We start from the raw sequence: 17,303 nt of genomic DNA on the forward strand, positions 1-17,303 counted from the left end.
ATATGTAGGACTTCGAGCTAGTAACACCAGTGACTTGACCTCAGTGAAGTGACTTCACTAAGTTCAAGTAACTTAAGGTAGGTAGCGAGGCGAATAAAATTGGGACTCGTGTTACCCAATCGTCTCCAGCTACATAATATAGTAGTCCTCGAAAGGGAAAGGCCTAGGCTGTCGTGCCTTCCATGACCCTGGCTAGGCCTTACAAGTAACAAAATACCTACCTGCCAGGTCCTGCCTACTTCTTCAAGTCTTCTTGCCTGCAGTTCTCGTCATTGTTAGTCCAGGTATCCAACATTAATGTTAGCCTGCAGGTATGTACTATAATGTACTATTACCGTATATTTTCGGCATTATGGTCCTCTTGTTAGCTCCACTTATTAATGCGCTTTACCTAATTAGGGCGATTTACCCCAAGGTTTATTCAACTACACCTCATTTCGGAGGGATTCTTATCCGATTCCAACAATATTAGCACGCAATGTCACGTGTCAGCACGTGATATCTGCTCTCCAATATCTACGTTTTTCTGTTATTTCTTGATAGATGTATGGATATTTAAAGCTTTTTAATTAATGCATAGCACTTTAAACCTATCCTTATTGAAAAAACACAAAAATAAGATAGGTAGAATTATGATCACGTGGACTTTGATAACACTAATACTAGAGCCTCAGCACTGAGCTAACCACATTGGGCAAGGCGCACAAATAAGTGGAGCTAACAAGAGGACCATAATGCCGAAAATATACGGTAGCTATTCGCTGTAATTATGGCTTAACGCTTAGTTAACCGACCTAGTAGTATTATAGGTACTAGCCCTGGAGTATCAAAGTCGCAGCCTTAGCAATAGTGATACACACCACCTACTACTACTAGTAGTACATGTAGCTCCTTGTCTCTCCAGTCCTCCCCACCTCCGCAATTCTTCCTCTTTTCCCATCTCCGACTTTCCATCTTCACCTGCATCCAAGTCGAGTAGGTATAGTCTTGTCTTTCCTCGTTGATGCTCTCTAAATTCCGAATTAATCATTCACAGCCATATAGTTCTCGTGAATTTTCGAGCTATCAAAAAATAGCCTTATGTCTTTATATATACTATTACATTGACCTCTTCTACCTCAACTTATTAACCCGCTTTGCGCCATTAGCTTCAACACGCAATATCCACCACCACAACCCACTACTGACGTTTGACCCATTGATCGTCGGAAACAAACCTTGAAATCTTACCATATCTGCCTCATAGACTGTTACATTCAACATACCATACCTGGACTGTGGGTTCTACTCTGGTCAAGTGGGTGCCTAGTGTTTCTCTTGTCACCAGGCTTTGAGATTTACTACCTACCTCTAAATTCCGATCGATTTAACAGCGTCGACGACGCCCGCGAGCATATCTTTGCAACGCCAATCCCACCATCTCGTAGTGGTACAGTCGTCGCACAATCGTTGCACGGTACACCAACCCGTTCCCGCCGTCTTCCCACCGTACCTGCGTTCGGCCTCACCAATATTTCTAATATCACTCCCGAACGAACCGAGTCTCGTGATTACTGTTACCAACTGTTACCAATCAACCAGATTGTCCTTTTATAAGCTGCCTGGCTTGTCGTGGCTCTAATACGAACGGCGCCCATTCTGGGACAGCCTCGGGTGCGTCGGCTGCCGGCCTACAACATCGGATTGCCACTCCCAACGGTGTTCCAGCTCTCTAAATCTAGTCACTCGTTCATAATTCACCATGTATCTTCCGTTTCGTATCCCTATCCCACTCCGGCCTGATGTCGACAATTGTCTCAGCTGTAATAAGCTGTCGACCAGAAACAATAATGCGCCTCCCAACACCATCTTCGTTGTGAGTACATTTTCTCTGATAGTCTTTACGTCGAGCTTGTCTTCGCTGACCATGAACTTACCTTGTTACTATAGGTTGTTGGCATTATAGCTGGTATCTTGGTGCTTGTTTCTCTCGTTTATCTTATTTCACGCCATAAAATGAGGTCGAGGCGGAGAAGTGGAAAGGGTGGTTACCATCAGACTTCTGACGTAGAATCGCTCGATACAACTACTTCGCGGAGTGCGAGAACGCGAAACGACCCGTCCGACTCCAATCCATCGGTCTCCGAAACGAATCGGAATAGTTCGGTAACGCAGGTAGATAGGCACACGTCCGTTCGATCAATAATGACCTTGCCAGCGTATCGCACCAAGGCAAATGAAAACGAACAAGTCATAGGCCGCGAAGGAGAGCGCGATGGCGTTGACGTCGTGGTGGAATATCCTTCTGCCGAGGATATGGAGAGCATGAGAGACGAAGAAATGGAGACGCTATTTCAGATCCGGATGGCAAGAAGACGGGAGCGCGCCGAACGGGAAGAACGACGTCGTTTAGCCGACGAAGCGAGGGCCCGTGGCGATGCGGCGGCATTAATGGATTTGGCTGCTCGGCGACGAGCCGCGCACGCGAATAATGAGGTAGAGGGTTTGCGCGACGCATACGGTCAGATAAAAGACAAGCGGCAACGAGCCGTCTCTAGTGTTAGCTATCACGAACTTGGCGTAGCGCAACTCAATGGAACGAGAGTCCGCGCAAATAGCCAAGAGAGTGAGGGAGTAGGGTTGCTCTCCGATGCGGCCAGCATAGCGTTATCGATGCGATCACCTTCGGCCCAGTCACATCGTCGCGATCGAAGCGCCAGCTCTGTTTTGAGTCTGGATAGTGATTTCCCATCGCCGGCATTGAGGTCTGGGGCGTCAACACCGCGATTAGGGAGCCATACCCGTGCAGGGTCAAGCCCCGAGATAATTACTGAGGCAGATTTAGGCGACTCTGATATGCCACCACCAGACTATGAAGATGTTAGCTTGGATGATGTCAGATCGGGTGCAACGACATCCATGTTTAATGGCCCTCCACCTAACTACATCCACCCCACCGAAGAGCGTGAGCGAAGGCTAAGCGCACATGTCGGTGATATGGTGGACAGGATGACAGAAAGTGGTGACCTTTCGACGACGGATCATGCTCGAGATAGACCCTCCTCAGCAAGGCTTTCCAGAGGTGTAGGCGGGGTCCCGCAATTGCCCAGCCTACGGATTGGAAAGTTGCCAAGGATTGTTATCGAGCCATCAACCGCCCATCCTAACGACCCCGATCCATGAGCACACGGTCATCCGATGCCATCTAAACTCTTTGAGCTCGGGCAAGAATGACACCTGACTCACGAAATACCACGACGACTATGTGGCCCATGGCCGGATTATTAAATATGTCGATACTCAGCTGTATACAAAGATTTGGGATAGTACTTGTTAAATATGAGTTGGACGTAAGAGGAGATGAAATATAGGGAGACTAAGAGACGAGGGATATATATAACAAGAGCTATTGGCGAATGATATTTTTTTTGTATCATAAGTTATTGCGAGGCGTCGGAGGTTAGCAATTGCAGTTGCATTTTTGGGGACACTGAAGGGGATGGGAAATGATGTAAATAAAACGTCTCTTCCGGTCGATAACTACTTGGAATGGGAAAATCCACTAGCAAGTTGGTTCAACCACATATCAAGGTACGGTACTACTAGTACACGTACCACCATCTATTTATTATATTATTTTCAAGATCGTGTGTTTTCGTCGTCGTGCTTCTTCTTCGTTTGGAAGTTTAGGAATGGTGGTTTCGGATCTGGGATATCGATCCTCGAAGATTATTGAGGATTGAAGCTTTATACTGGTTTTCATGGGCTTACTACGCGCGCGTGCGTGGGTTTTTGTCGACTTTAGTACACAATTCTCAGGGGAGCGTTGAATTGCCGTCGAGGAAGGACAAGTTTCGTTCTACGTAGTTATCTCGGTACCTAAGGGAAGTTGGGCGGAAAAAAAAAAAAAAAAAAACCGAGTTGGTAGTTATGTACCTGTTAAATAACCTCAATGGAAAAGGGCGCGTTGCAAATGTTGTGTAACTAACTAACTTTTTTTTAAAAAAAAAATAAGAACGATGATGGGATGGGCTTGCGTTTGTTCACGAAGGGGATGGATGCTTTTACCTTACTTATGTCAAAGCCCCGATAATTAATTTACTTTTGAGTGCCGTGTTTGACTTTTTGGGGGTGCACGCGATGCGATACTACAGTTAGTTATTCGATGGTTTTTACGATGGTCTGTTGCGTGGGTGCGCGTTGATTGGGATAGGGGGGGTCTGGACTCAGGGCTCAGGATTCAGGGGGAAGTGGGAGGTGGGTACTCGGCACTGATGGTCAGGTGGTAGTTAACTAGGTAGGAGGGAGGTACTGTAAGGTATTGTACAACACAATGCATAGGTAGGTAAGGTACCATAGTTCCTGATTTAGGCGCCATACCGACTTTTGGGGGATTGCTTGTTTGTTGTGTGTGTGTGTGTTTGTTGAAGTGGCACGATGACTTCTCCTCCTCCGGTAGCGGTGGTAGGGGTTATACGATGTTGATCGGCTGGTTGGTTGGCTTTTTTTTTTTTCTGGTGAAAGATGTGTCGTCGCTGATCGGATAACTACCTAGGTAGGTAACTAACTATATCGACGGTGGTGTGGAAGGGAAGGTTGGCTAGGCCATGTGAGCATTTGCAGAGACAGACAGACAGACCTCTCTGTGCTCCGACGGAGCCCAACCTCTTGTTTACCTTAGGTAGGTAATGAGTGTACAGTGGAGTAGAACTGAGATGGAAACTGTTTTGACATGGTAAAGAAGCTTTTTTTCCGAGAGATCTGCCGAATAGTTAGTTAACTAGACGATTGTTGTCAAAGCGTCCACGTCAAGTGGCGGCGGCGGAGGAGGAGGCTTCTCCGAGATCTTCGATGTCCCGACCCAGGAGGTAGGTATCTGAAGTGTGAGCTGCCCGGCACTGATCATATTCAGGCACGGGATGGTTACGAAGGTACCTAGCAACGTACTCAATGCGAGCATTCTCTCTAATTTGTAGTTAAGGCCAAACAATGTTTCTCACTATAGTAAAAGGGGGAACGAGGATTCATTAGATAGTGATATTAATTTTTTTTTCTTTGGTGTACTATGGAGGTAAGGTTATGGTATAGTTAGGTATAATGTTTTTTTTTTAAGTAACCCGTCAACCCGTTTATAGTATTACGCATTTCTTGGGCAGCCCGCAAGGGCCCTCCCCGCTGGACCTGCTTCCTTCTTTGACTTCATTCTTTCCTTGCGTCGGCGTAGCAGTGGCAGCGGGTTGAGCAGCAGCGGCGGCTGCGCTCGTCTCCTCCTCCTCCTTCTTCCCGGCGGCACTGTCATGCAGTCACGCGGAGCCGGACGTGTACTTGGCGACGGTCTTGTAGAACTCGGCGCCCTGGGTCTCGGCGATCGAGATCTCGCGCTCGCTCGGCTGGCGCGAGCCGTCCCCGGCCGAGAAGGTGCCGGCGCCCCAGGGGCCGCCGCCGTGGACCTCGGACAGGTCCGTCAGCGCGCCGAACGCCTTGGCGTAGCCGAAGGGCACGTAGATGATGCCGTGGTGGGCGAACGTCGACATCGCGGCGAGCGCGGTGGACTCCTGGCCGCCGCCGAGGGAGGCCGTCGAGATGAACAGGCCCGCCATCTTGCCGTAGAAGCCGCCCGACTGCCACTGCTTGCCCGTCTGGTCCCACCACACGCGCCACTGCGCGGGGAAGTTGCCGTAGCGGGTGGGGATGCCGATGAGGAAGGCGTCGTAGGACTCCAGTGTAGACGGGTCGGAGAGCACGGTCACGTCCGTGGCCGGGCCGGGAGCGTACAGCTTGGCTAGGACCTCCTTGGAGAGGGTCTCGGGGATCCTAACGGGGCGTGGTGTTAGATAAGAGGGGAATTGATGGGTTGTAGAGGGAGGGGGAGGTTCTTACTGGAAGAGGTCGGCAGTGCCGCCAGCCTTCTCGATACCGGCCTTCTCGGCCTCGGCCAACTTACGGACATGGCCGTATGTGGAGTACTAAAGTTGAATTTCATGTTAGTCTTTCTATTCTTTCCTCTTTTTAGTTCTCTTCTCTCCTTGCTTTGAATACGAGTTGCAGCCTCCCCGTGTCATGATTCATGACTGGCAGGAGTCGATGTAAGCCGATGCAACCCCGTCCTGCAGGTCTCGGTACTTGGGACAACCTTTGGGGTGGGTAGCATGGCATGAGGCATTGAAGCTTTCCCCTCCCCTTCGTTCTTGTTTTTTTTCTTTCTTAAAACCCCGCGCCAAGCTTGGATGACAGTTGCATGCCAGAGAGAGAGAGTGTGTGTGTGTGTGTGTGAGGTTCAACTTACGTAGACGATAGCGATCTTGGGAGCCATGTTGAAGATTAAAACGAAAACGAATTGGGTATCTTAAGTTGAGTTGACTGGGAGAAGATATGGATATTCGAGGGCAGAGGAAACAATATTAAATGTTACTTCTAGCTTGTGAGTTATGGGAAGAAGGTCAGACCAAGCTATCCATATCTGTGAGAGGAATCCAGTTGACTTTATATTCGTCTCTACCAGGTAGATGACGGGGAGCAAAGGCTAACGGCGCCATTGGGTGGGGATGGTTGCTTGGGAATTGCTTACTTTAGCTTCTGGCATCATTAATAAGGTTGTCGTAAAGCTACATGCTACATAACCTACATAGTACCTACATGTAAGTATGTCGACATGGAAGCGATCCCATTCGGCGGCGGACTTGGAGCTCTCTCGATCTCGGCCTGCCTTACTTACTTCTCTCCCCTCCTCCCCCCTCCTACCTAGGCTGTACCTGGTAACAGGCCTTTCCCATGATACCCACTTCTAAACCACCTTTGCCCTGCTTGCTTTAGCCTGTAGAGTAGCAACGCGTTCGATCTCAGACTAGTAGCTCGTGCATATCCTGCCGCAAAGGTATCTCTTCCCCTCAATGGTTTGATGTAGATTGGTAATGGAGGGCCGGTGTTGATGTAATCGATCGTTGTTGATCGCTTCTTTGTTCAATGGCGGAGCTATCTGGGGACCTAGCTAGTACCTTGTGGTTGTCTTAACATACAACTAAACGGGTACCTACAGTAGTAGTTTCCCGACCTGTTCAACGTTTGCTGGCTTCAATGTTCTGAAGAATAATCTGACAAATACACAGCTATATGCAAATACTTACCAAGCTTTGCCTACGTTACTTTCCACGTATGTAGATGGCCTAGCGTGGGCAAGGTCGAACATGAACTTAACAAGTATGTACCTACCAGATATTGTATGGCTTATGGGCTTTTAGATTTTGCGGCTCCAGCCGAATCTAGGCGACTGATGAAATACTGAATATGGGGCTAAAAACTTGCAAATCGTCTAGGGTTGCTGAATAATGGCTTACATCGATGCTTTCGTAATTCTTATGTATTGCGAGGTTGGTTGGGAATCCAGCCTTTCCCCAGACAAGCAAGCCCACATCTGTTTTTTTTACCCACTTGGCCAAATAAACATCTAGCTTCCTATTCAAGAGTTTTCCAATGAGCAGGAACCGTTTCGTACCTTGGGAGGTATCCACCGCGGCTTTCTCTTATAGTGGGACTGGAGTTGTTGATAACCAACAGTCAAGTCAGCACTTGCTAAGCAGTGCTAACTTCTAAGCAGCGAGGCCAGCCGATGCATAATCAACCTTGAAGCATAACTATGTATCAGAACAGAGTCGTCTTGCATCGGTAATCAAGGCGCCCCCTTGCATTAGGGATATGCATCATATTCCAAGCTTGTGATCCTGACCTTAGAAATACTACACTGCTGTGCAAATACTCCGGGCGTTCTGCTATATTATCGAGAAGACCCCCAATGACATGACACTTTTAGAGTAGCATTGTCTCCCGTTCTATCATTGTGCCGAACCGTCGCATTGCATATAGGTAGTTAGGCATATTGCCCCCCGCCCTCGGCCAACTCTACCCGGTACTGGGTCCTGGTTAGTTATGTCTCCCAAGGTCTAGTCTTGTGCTTCTAGTCCATGTTTTACGCTGGTTATGAAGGATGCATATACATTGGTTTCTACCTATATAAGGTGTCCTGATGCTCCGTTGACTACCGTGCATCGTTTACCTCGATGCTCTCCTTCGAGGCTTCTACCGACGATAGTTAGATGCGCTAGATAGGCTGCCGTTGTTAACAAAGTACATACCTATCTAAAGATAAATCAATTAAATGAAGAGAATTCTATTAACTAGCTACTAGGTAGATACTTATGGTAACTAGTATATGCTATAATTCCTTTGAGTTTCGCTGTTCTGCATTCTGGGCGTAGGGAGTAGGATGAGGGGATTGCTCGACAATACTAGAGTGACGAGACATAAAGCAACCCCTTTTAGCGCCAATAGCTGATGCGCGGTGTATAGCTACCTCTTAAATAAGTAGGTAGCTGTATGGAATCCGGGTATACGTAGGAACACCATTGTAATAGGGGAATGAAATATATAGCATGGACGAGTACCTAGAGCAAAGGAATATTCCCGACTTTACGTGAGGATCGAAATTGTCTAGATTCTATTATCTCAAAATAGCACCTCTTGTCTATCAAAGATGCTCAGCTAGATACCCATCCAGCTCCTCCAACGCCTCCCTCAGCACCTCCGTCTCACTCACATACCCAATGCGCACGCACCCATCAAAGGCGTCCGTGACCCCGTGCCCGAAGCACCGCGCCGCCGGCAAGAACATGACCTTCGTCTTCTCCAGCACGTCCTTGCAGAACGCCTCATCATCAACCGGCTTCCCGTCTGCTCTCCCCCGGAACTGCACCAGTCCCGTGGTGCCCGCCGTCGGCTTCGCCCACTTGCACACGTCGGCGTGGTCGCGGACGAACTGGTCGAGGATGCGCAGGTTCGTCTGCGCGAGCGCGATGTTGCGCCTCAACAGCTGCGGGCGCACGTCGCGGCTGAGCGTGTACCGCGCGACCTGGTCGTCGAGCTGCGAGACGCTGATGGTGGTGTAGTCGCGAGCGGAGGCGACCGCCTCGATGATGGAGGGGTCGCGCGACGCGAGCCACCCGACGCGGATGCCCGCTAGCGCCCAGGCTTTGGACATGGAGCTCGTGACGACGACTTTGGAGTAGCCGAGGGAGAGGGCGGAGGGGGGGATCTCGTGGGGCGAGAGGCTGTGGAAGAGAGGGCGGTACACTTCGTCGGAGAAGACGATGATGTCGTGTTGGCGTGCGACGTCGATGATTTTGGAGAGGACTTCTCGCGGGATCGTTGCGCCTGTGGGGTTGTTGGGGTTGTTGAGGATGATCATCTGGTGAACTGGTTAGCTAGGCGTCTTCCTAGTATATAATTACTACAACTGTAGATAGTGATTGTGCCCCTTTCGGGGCAGAATATGGGCAGCATACCTTCGTGTTGCTCTTGATCAAGGTTTCAAGCTCCGCCACGTCGGGGATGTACTGGTTCTCTGCCTTTAATTTCCAAAGCGAGACCTCGGCCCCTAGTGACTCGGGGACGGCATAGAGTTGCTGGTAAGTTGGGTACACGCATATAACGTGATCTTGGGGCCCAACAAGACTGTATAGTACCAGATAGTTGGCAGATATAGCGCCTTGCATGACAAGGACCTCCTCATGGGATAAGGGGGTGAAAGCTCCCGCCTCATCTTCATTGTATATGCTTGCGATGTTCTGGCGCAGCTCATCGGACCCCCTGATGGAGCCGTATGTGAGTGCCTTGGAGAAGTCAATGAGTGGACGACTGTCCTTTCCTTGGTTGCTGTTGAATTGGACCAGCTGGTCTATCGAGATGGACGAGCAGCAAGTCTCAGCAATATTTAACACGCCAGGCGTAGTCTCATATTTGTCCATCCATTGTTCCACCTCGAATACTGGGATTTTCACCATGATGAGCGTTGGTTGGAACTGAGTTTAACCCGGTTAATAGGAGCTGAGTTAGATTTTCAGATCTTTCTTACTACGTGTGTAAGTATATAGGTAGAGTATGATGATAAGTTTGTTCGAAGCCCCTTATTCGACCTGTAGGAGAACAGCTGTGAGTATTATATCTAAGACAATACCCTTATGCCGTCTGTACGCGCATCCGATTGTCAAATAGACATTAGGTATATGTCGAGTGAAGGGCGTACATAGTATTGCGGGGGGCCCCGTCTTCTAACTAACCTACCTACATATAAACTAGGTACCTAGTAGTAGAGGACCTATACTAGTATTTGCCTATGTAACCTTGGCAGTTTACGATCGTCAACATCGGAACACTTTGATCACAACCCAAGCCGGGGGTTTATACAACTTCGCGACGGTACTTTGCGGCTCAGTTGAGGGGTTCTTGGAAACTCGAACCATTCTAATTCTTGTGGTATATGGGAAACTGAGTGCATGCGGGGAAGCATTGTGTGATTCTCATGATCTAAGTGGGTTTATTAGCCTATCTCGGTAGGTATGAGAATATTGAGGTTAACGGATGCCTCGCCGACGAAGCTCCGAATATGTCCTGACCTAGGTCCATATATATCCGTATCTTCTGGTATGTATTTCCTTAGCACATACAAGTTGATGAAGTTTCATGGCATATATGGCCACGAACATATAGATGGTGATGTATTGCCATCAGTAGTCATTATTTTATCAGAGGAACGGGGGCTGTGATAGAATTATATATCTGAATAGGCACCTAGGTAGTTATAGAAGGATATGAGTGATGGTAAAGCATACTACCATCCTTTTCTATGTTGAGATGATCAAGTGAATAGATAAATACCAAATGATAGTAATAAGAGTCGGTTACCCATAGTAGGATGAGTCTGAATACATACTACTTGAACTTCTACTTCCACTGACGCTACTTTTGATGTTCATAATTGTGTTATTTCGTTAGGTATGGGTCCAAGGGTGATTAGTAAAGCTAGCAATGAAGCTACTATATATATAATAGCCTTAGGTAAGTGCCAAAGAAGACTGAATTGTGGTAGTATAGATAGACTCAGGCATATTGATCTTAAAGTCTGTTAAGGTTGGTGATGCAAAAGTATGGGTTGTACCAATCGAAATGTTTTATAAAAAGTCCAGTGCAGAGATTCAAATGGAGATCCTAGGTATTAGGTACCTAGGACTGTTTCGTCCGAGCTTCTAAAGGCGAGCTACATAAACTTTCAGGGCTTGATTGAAGGTTTCATGGCGTCCAAGTTTCACTAGAGACCACTAACTAAAGACAAAGATTTATGTAGTTATGTAGTACTTGTACAAGTACTAGGTTAGACTAATAATTACAGCCCGATTGATCTGGGCACCTTCCCTTTTTATCAGTTCCAAGTTGCATGTGCATCTCATGTGCATCTTTCCTCCCCGAATTTCGGTGCGATTAGTAGGCACAATCCCCTAACTACCTAGGTAGTAGGTTAGCTAAGTAGGTACCTAGTATTTTTCATAAGTCACACAGACCCAACACCACTGTTAATGCTCATCTTCCCGCTTCATCCACTTCATCTTCCCCGGTTAGTACGTACCTTACATAGCATAGGCATCTCAAGCTTGTTTAACTTGATCTGGACGAATCATTTACTCTTCTGACTTGTGGTCGGAATCATTTGTATTCCCTTCCTTTACTTTACTCCCTTCAATTTATTCACTTCTCTCCCACGCTTTCACTATTATCACTATTATCACTACTACATATCTATTTATCCAACCCTTTAATGCATTTTATTGCCATTCAAATTATCATTGCCATTTGATACAATCATCCATCCACCTTATCCATCCCAGTGACCGCCGATACCAAAGCCAACCAAACCAACGCTGACATCACTCACGCGCCTAGCCTACTACTATACATTTAGTACTAGGCAGGTCTTGAGTACCTAGGCTAACCTAACTGTTTTCGGTAGCTAGGACGAGCTGGTGGTGTAGGGGTGGCGCAGTAGTCGGCCGACCAAGTGAGCACACATTGAGTTCCCGCAACCTCCAACCTTGAGGACCCTTTACGCTATCTCGAAGCTTCGTGTCTTATATTCGTGGGGCCAAGGTTAATGTACCAATATCTCACCGAACCACGTCCTTCTATCATCCAACCTCAACCCTGGCTCGCCTCCCTTCGCGAACGTCGATAGCTCCAACATCAAGGTGATGCCTATCATGTCACCGTCCGGTCTGGGGCGCGTCGCTCTCGGCGCGCTTTCCTTATCATGCCTTGTCACTGCCCAGCAGAACTATACCCAGGTTGATATGATGCGGGCGCAGCTAGCTTTGATGGGCGACCGACCAAGCGATTGTCCACCATGGTATGCTATAATCTACCTAGGTGATCATCGGATTGCTACAAGGTTCACTCACTAATACATCTCGTCGTACAGCTTCAACTGCCTCCTTCCGGCTTACGAATGCGGTCAGTTCGCTGAGTGTAATGAATACAACGGGAAATGCGAGTGTCCTCCAGGATTCGGGGGAGACGACTGTCTGGAACCAAGTATGGGCAACACAACCTATTACAACCTTGCTGGAAAACTCAACTAACTTCCTCGTAGCTTGTGGCTCTCTTGCTCGCGGTAACGAACGACCGATAAGAAAAGGCGACACTTGCGAATGTGACGAGGGCTGGACTGGAATCAACTGCAATGTCTGTACCCAGAACAACGCATGCAATGCGCTGATGGAAACCGGCGATGGTGGTGTCTGTTATCAAAATGGCGAGGTTGTACAAGAGAACCATCAGATGTGCGCTGTCACGAACGAGAAGATCCTTTCCATGCTCGATGGCAAAATACCTCAGGCAACCTTCACCTGCGGGAAGGAGACGGGTGTCTGCGATTTTCAATGTAGGTGGCAGTTCTTTAGCGATAATTCATTCTGGATAACACATGACTGACAAATGTTGGCTGAATAGTTTGGATTGACCGAGTCGAATCTTTCTATTGCCACCTCCAGGACTGCGAGTCCGGCGCAGACTTCACCTCAGACCGGAACAGCACTTCCTACGAATGCCCCAAAGTGGAGTGTGGCTGCATCAAAGATCGCATGCTTTGCGGAGCTGAAGGCTCTATTGACTTGACGGAATTTCTTAAGGAATCTGTCAAAGGTCCCGCTACTTTTGACTGTCTACAGGAGCATGGTGGCGTCAACGTCTGCAAATTCAAAGAACCCTCGCTAGATTGGATGGTTAGGAACGTCTTCGGCGATGAGAGCATTGAATTGGACTGTCGCTCCGGCGAATGCCTTTACCATACCCAAGTTCCTGGTTATGAGCGCCCTGTCAAGAAAATCAACACTCCATTGATTGCAAGTGTCATTGCAGGATGCTCCTTGTTCCTCGTCATTGTCATCTTGGGCATTTGGTATCTTTCCCACCGACAATATCGATACGGCCCTATTCATCTGGACGACTCCGACGACGAAAACACGAAGCTCATGATTGACCACAAGCCGGCGACTTTGTATTTTGAAAACATCTCTTATGGACTAAACGGCAAAGTGATCTTGAATGATATCAAGGGAATTGCGCATCCAGGGGAGATTACGGCTATCATGGGTGCCTCTGGTGCGGGCAAGACAACCTTTTTGGATATTCTTGCCCGTAAGAACAAACGCGGTCAAGCCGTAGGTGACTTTTATGTGAACGGAGAGAAGGTTACGGATACCGAATTCAAGAGTGTCGTGGGTTTTGTTGACCAGGAAGACACTATGCTCCCGACTTTAACCGTTCACGAAACCATCCTAACCAGCGCTCTCCTTCGCTTGCCACGGGGAATGGGTCGCGCGGCCAAGGAGCAAAGAGCGTTCGAAGTTGAGAAGCAACTTGGTATTTACCACATACGCGATTCTTTGATTGGATCTGAGGAAGGCAAAGGAAGAGGCATCTCCGGGGGTGAGAAAAGACGTGTCGGTATTGCTTGCGAACTTGTCACTAGCCCTTCTATCCTCTTCTTGGACGAACCCACGAGTGGTCTGGACGCCTACAACGCATTTAATGTCATTGAATGTCTCGTGACGTTGGCAAAGACGTATAAGCGAACCGTTATTTTCACCATTCACCAACCGCGCTCCAACATTGTTGCCCTGTTTGATCGTTTAATCCTCCTTGCCCAGGGCAAGACGGTATACTCTGGACCTTTCCCACAGTGCCAGGAATACTTCGACCAGGCGGGATACAGCTGCCCACCAGGTTTCAATATCGCGGACTACCTTGTTGACCTCACAATGCATGCCAGCTCATCTAGTACCTTTGACGATGGCTCTATTGTTACTGATCTCGCGAGCGTCGGTCCAAGCAGTACTAAAGCTGTGAAGTCTATTGCGAGCGTCTCCCGAACCGCTAGCATCGCCGAGGACAGCTCGACGGAACCATCTTCAAGCAGGCCCAAGGGCAAGCGAAACGATTCGATCAAGGCTAGACAGGACCGTGAATTGTTCACTAGACGGAAGAATACTGCTGATACCGCCGCATCATCTGACGTGGATGAGGACGTTGGATCGTATAAGCTACGCAAACAACCCGCCGGTGTCATTCCTCAAGTCGTTATTGAAGATGTCCATGATCTTCCCCCATCGGCAGAATCTAGCCTTGACGGCCTCGTTCGTACCTACGCAGAATCTGATATCTCTGGGAACATACACGACGAAATCCAGCAGGCTATTATCGGTGCTCGGCATGCCAACGGCCACAACGGAAATGCGGCCGACTCACCAAATGGCAACGAAAGCGCAATTGGTCGCGGTTATGCTCGTGTCGGTTATCTGACCCAATTCGTTATCCTCTCTGGGAGAACGTGGAAGAACTTATATCGCAACCCGCTTCTGATGCTAACTCACTACGCTATTGCGATAGTGCTTGCTGTTCTGTCGGGCTATCTCTTTTACGGGCTTACTGATGATATCCCTGGATTCCAAAACCGCCTTGGCTTATTCTTTTTCCTACTTGCTTTGTTTGGCTTCAGCACATTGACCAGCTTGAATGTCTTCGCCGCCGAACGGCTTTTATTTGTCCGAGAGCGAGCCAACGGTTATTATTCTCCCATCACGTACTTTGTGGCCAAAGTTCTTTTCGATATCCTCCCTCTTCGCATCATCCCGCCAATCCTCATGGGAGCCATCATCTATCCCATGACAGGCCTTATCCCGGATGCGTCGCACTTCTTCACTTTTATGCTGGTCCTGGTTCTTTTCAACTTAGCTGCCGCATCTATTTGTTTATTCATCGGCATCGTTTGCAAGGATGGTAGTGTAGCAAACCTGATTGGAAGTCTGGTCATGCTTTTCTCTCTCCTGTTTGCCGGCCTCCTCCTTAACCACGACGCGATTCCCAAGGCCGCACTCTGGTTACAGTCTCTGTCCATCTTCCACTACGGTTTCGAAGCGCTCATCGTCAACGAGGTCATCAAGTTGACCCTGGTAGACAAGAAGTATGGTCTAGATATTACGGTTCCCGGTGCCGCGATCCTGAGCTCATTTGGGTTCGACAATGCCGCAAAATGGGGGGACGTTATCAACTTGGGCGTCTTCGCTGGGGTCTTCGTAGTGTTGGCCTATGGTGCCATGCATTTCTTGCTGGTTGAGAAGCGATGAGATGTATGTTGGAAGGAACTTGAAGAAGAAATTATGTAGAATTATATGTTGGTAAATGTCCCTGGTATTGTTGGCCGAACTGGTGTCTCACGCATTATTGCATTTTTAAATCAGATTTCTTGTTGTCTGCATAAAGCTCAAATCACTACTCTGAGCCGGAATATCTGAAGAAGAATATGGGACATTTTGGGATGGGCGTTACAAGGTTCAGTCAGGCACGTTTATTAATGTCGATATCAACCATTTTTCAGAATATAAACAAAGGTAGATGATCGATGATTTATACATGTGTACGATATTGGTACATTTTGTGAGCTGTGGAGTGAATTTACAACAGTACCCAGTAGGTAGTTATCGCTGCGCCTAGTTTCCCTCGAATTGAATGTGCTGGTTTAGGCAGTTAGAGAGGGAGAAGTATCGGCAGACAGACAGCGTTCATTTGTTTCCCATCCTTTCTTTGTCTCCAAGCAGCACTTTAGTTTCATTTCATCTCACCGTGCCCCACTGCCTCTCCCTCTCCTTCTCCTTGGATTCTACGTCGTCCAGCTTAGCGCCCGTCAGCTCCTCGGCGATCTCCTTCTGGCGCTTCACGGTCTTGGTGCTGTCGCGCTCCATGTCCTTGATGACGGAGTTGGAGGTGCGGGAGACGTCGGCGAGCATGCTGTCGACGGTGGGCTGCTTGCCGGCCACGTCCCAGATGTTGTGGATCTCGAAGCCGGAGGTGGATATGCCCTTCTTGCTCCAGTAGTCGGGCGCGAACAGCTCGTTCACCTTCTCCTCGAGGTCCTGCTCCGTCACGATGAAGGAGCGCGCCTTCATGTACAGCTCCTGGATGGCGTCGCGCCGCCGCTCGCTCTTCTGCTTCGCGAGGTTCTGCGTGGTTTCGCGAGAGGCGAGAGCTCGCTCGAACCGCTCCGGGTCTAGGATCACGGTCGTGCTGAGCGTGCCGGCGTTGACGGTGGCGCGGGTCAGGCGCTCGTCCTCGCGCTCGGGGGCCTTGGCGGCGGCCAAGTTGGCGGATAGCTTGGACACCTGCTGCTCGTGGCGGCGGGTGTCGAAGTTCTGCTTGCGGGCGTAGAGGGCGCGCACGCCCTGGCGCATGTTCTCTCGCCGCGACGAGGCGACGCGCCGCTTCCAGGCCTGGATCTCGGACCGCGGCTCGCGCTGCTGCTTCTCGGAGGTGGGTGGGGGAGCGGACTTGGCGAACCACTCGTCCTGCGGCTTCAGGTGGCCATCCTTCTTCTTGAACACCTGCCGCGGCACGGGAAGGTGGCCCTTGATGGGCGGGAGCTCGCGCAGGGCCTCGATCGATTGGTCCTGCGGCGGGTTCGGCACGTTGATGAAGAGGGGTGATTCGGGGGGCACTCGGCCGGAGGGTCGGGTGGCGGTGCTGGAGAAGAGGGCGCGGGATATGGGGGTGGATATGGATGTGGTCGACGAGGGTAATATCGAGGTGGCTCGTAGCCTGAGAGCTGGTAAGGGTGGCATCTTGGAGGAGAGTTTCGTGTGCCAATTAGCACAATCATGGATTATGTGCTCCCTTTAGCCAATTGAATGCTTTGATTTATCGCCTTGTTGTCATGGCCGGGTAGTGGTTCTGAATACTACCTAGGTAAGGTAGGTAGGTGATGAAATGTTGAAGATTGAAAAGTTCCAATACAGAAATTCATGAGGATCCACTTGTGATTGAGGGACCAATCCAGATGTAGGTGGGGGTAATTCATGATGGATAAAGCTCGGTAGAATTGTTTGTGTCTTCCAACTAATACGAAGTAGTTAACTACATAGTTTAACTCCACTAAATATGCAGGCGGTGAGCTT

General features: G+C 49.0%; 5 protein-coding genes across 5 annotated transcripts; 2 read left to right on the top strand and 3 right to left on the bottom strand.

Moving 5' to 3' along the window:
• The first annotated feature begins 1,409 nt into the window (after positions 1–1,409).
• GGS25DRAFT_449021 (uncharacterized protein) lies at positions 1,410–3,320 on the top strand. The gene is made up of 2 exons (XM_049258809.1): positions 1,410–1,855; positions 1,930–3,320. The coding sequence occupies exons 1-2, from the start codon at positions 1,742–1,744 to the stop codon at positions 3,160–3,162; spliced, it is 1,347 nt and encodes a 448-aa protein (XP_049113026.1). The 5' UTR covers positions 1,410–1,741; the 3' UTR covers positions 3,163–3,320.
• A 1,790-nt stretch (positions 3,321–5,110) lies between these two features.
• GGS25DRAFT_448965 (putative benzoquinone reductase) lies at positions 5,111–6,777 on the bottom strand. Its single transcript, XM_049258808.1, has 4 exons — positions 6,695–6,777; positions 6,266–6,611; positions 5,860–5,945; positions 5,111–5,793 (listed from the first exon to the last, which is right to left on the bottom strand). Exons 2-4 carry the CDS (start codon positions 6,290–6,292, stop codon positions 5,283–5,285), a joined length of 624 nt encoding a protein of 207 aa, XP_049113027.1. The 5' UTR covers positions 6,293–6,611; positions 6,695–6,777; the 3' UTR covers positions 5,111–5,282.
• A 1,723-nt stretch (positions 6,778–8,500) lies between these two features.
• Positions 8,501–9,812, bottom strand: GGS25DRAFT_525407 (PLP-dependent transferase; the record flags this gene model as incomplete). Its single annotated transcript, XM_049264771.1, has 2 exons — positions 8,501–9,217; positions 9,315–9,812. The coding sequence occupies 2 exons, from the start codon at positions 9,810–9,812 to the stop codon at positions 8,501–8,503; spliced, it is 1,215 nt and encodes a 404-aa protein (XP_049113028.1).
• A 2,078-nt stretch (positions 9,813–11,890) lies between these two features.
• GGS25DRAFT_449216 (uncharacterized protein) lies at positions 11,891–15,725 on the top strand. Its single transcript, XM_049258811.1, has 4 exons — positions 11,891–12,205; positions 12,278–12,390; positions 12,449–12,739; positions 12,808–15,725. Exons 1-4 carry the CDS (start codon positions 12,051–12,053, stop codon positions 15,480–15,482), a joined length of 3,234 nt encoding a protein of 1,077 aa, XP_049113029.1. The 5' UTR covers positions 11,891–12,050; the 3' UTR covers positions 15,483–15,725.
• On the bottom strand, positions 15,554–17,186 carry GGS25DRAFT_449224 (uncharacterized protein). The gene has a single exon (XM_049258812.1). It carries the CDS (start codon positions 16,968–16,970, stop codon positions 15,969–15,971), a length of 1,002 nt encoding a protein of 333 aa, XP_049113030.1. The 5' UTR covers positions 16,971–17,186; the 3' UTR covers positions 15,554–15,968.
• Positions 17,187–17,303: the final 117 nt, after the last annotated feature.

Source organism: Hypoxylon fragiforme (genome assembly GCF_022984875.1).
Source record: "Hypoxylon fragiforme strain CBS 206.31 chromosome Unknown GGS25scaffold_9, whole genome shotgun sequence".
Lineage (NCBI taxonomy): Eukaryota > Fungi > Ascomycota > Sordariomycetes > Xylariales > Hypoxylaceae > Hypoxylon > Hypoxylon fragiforme.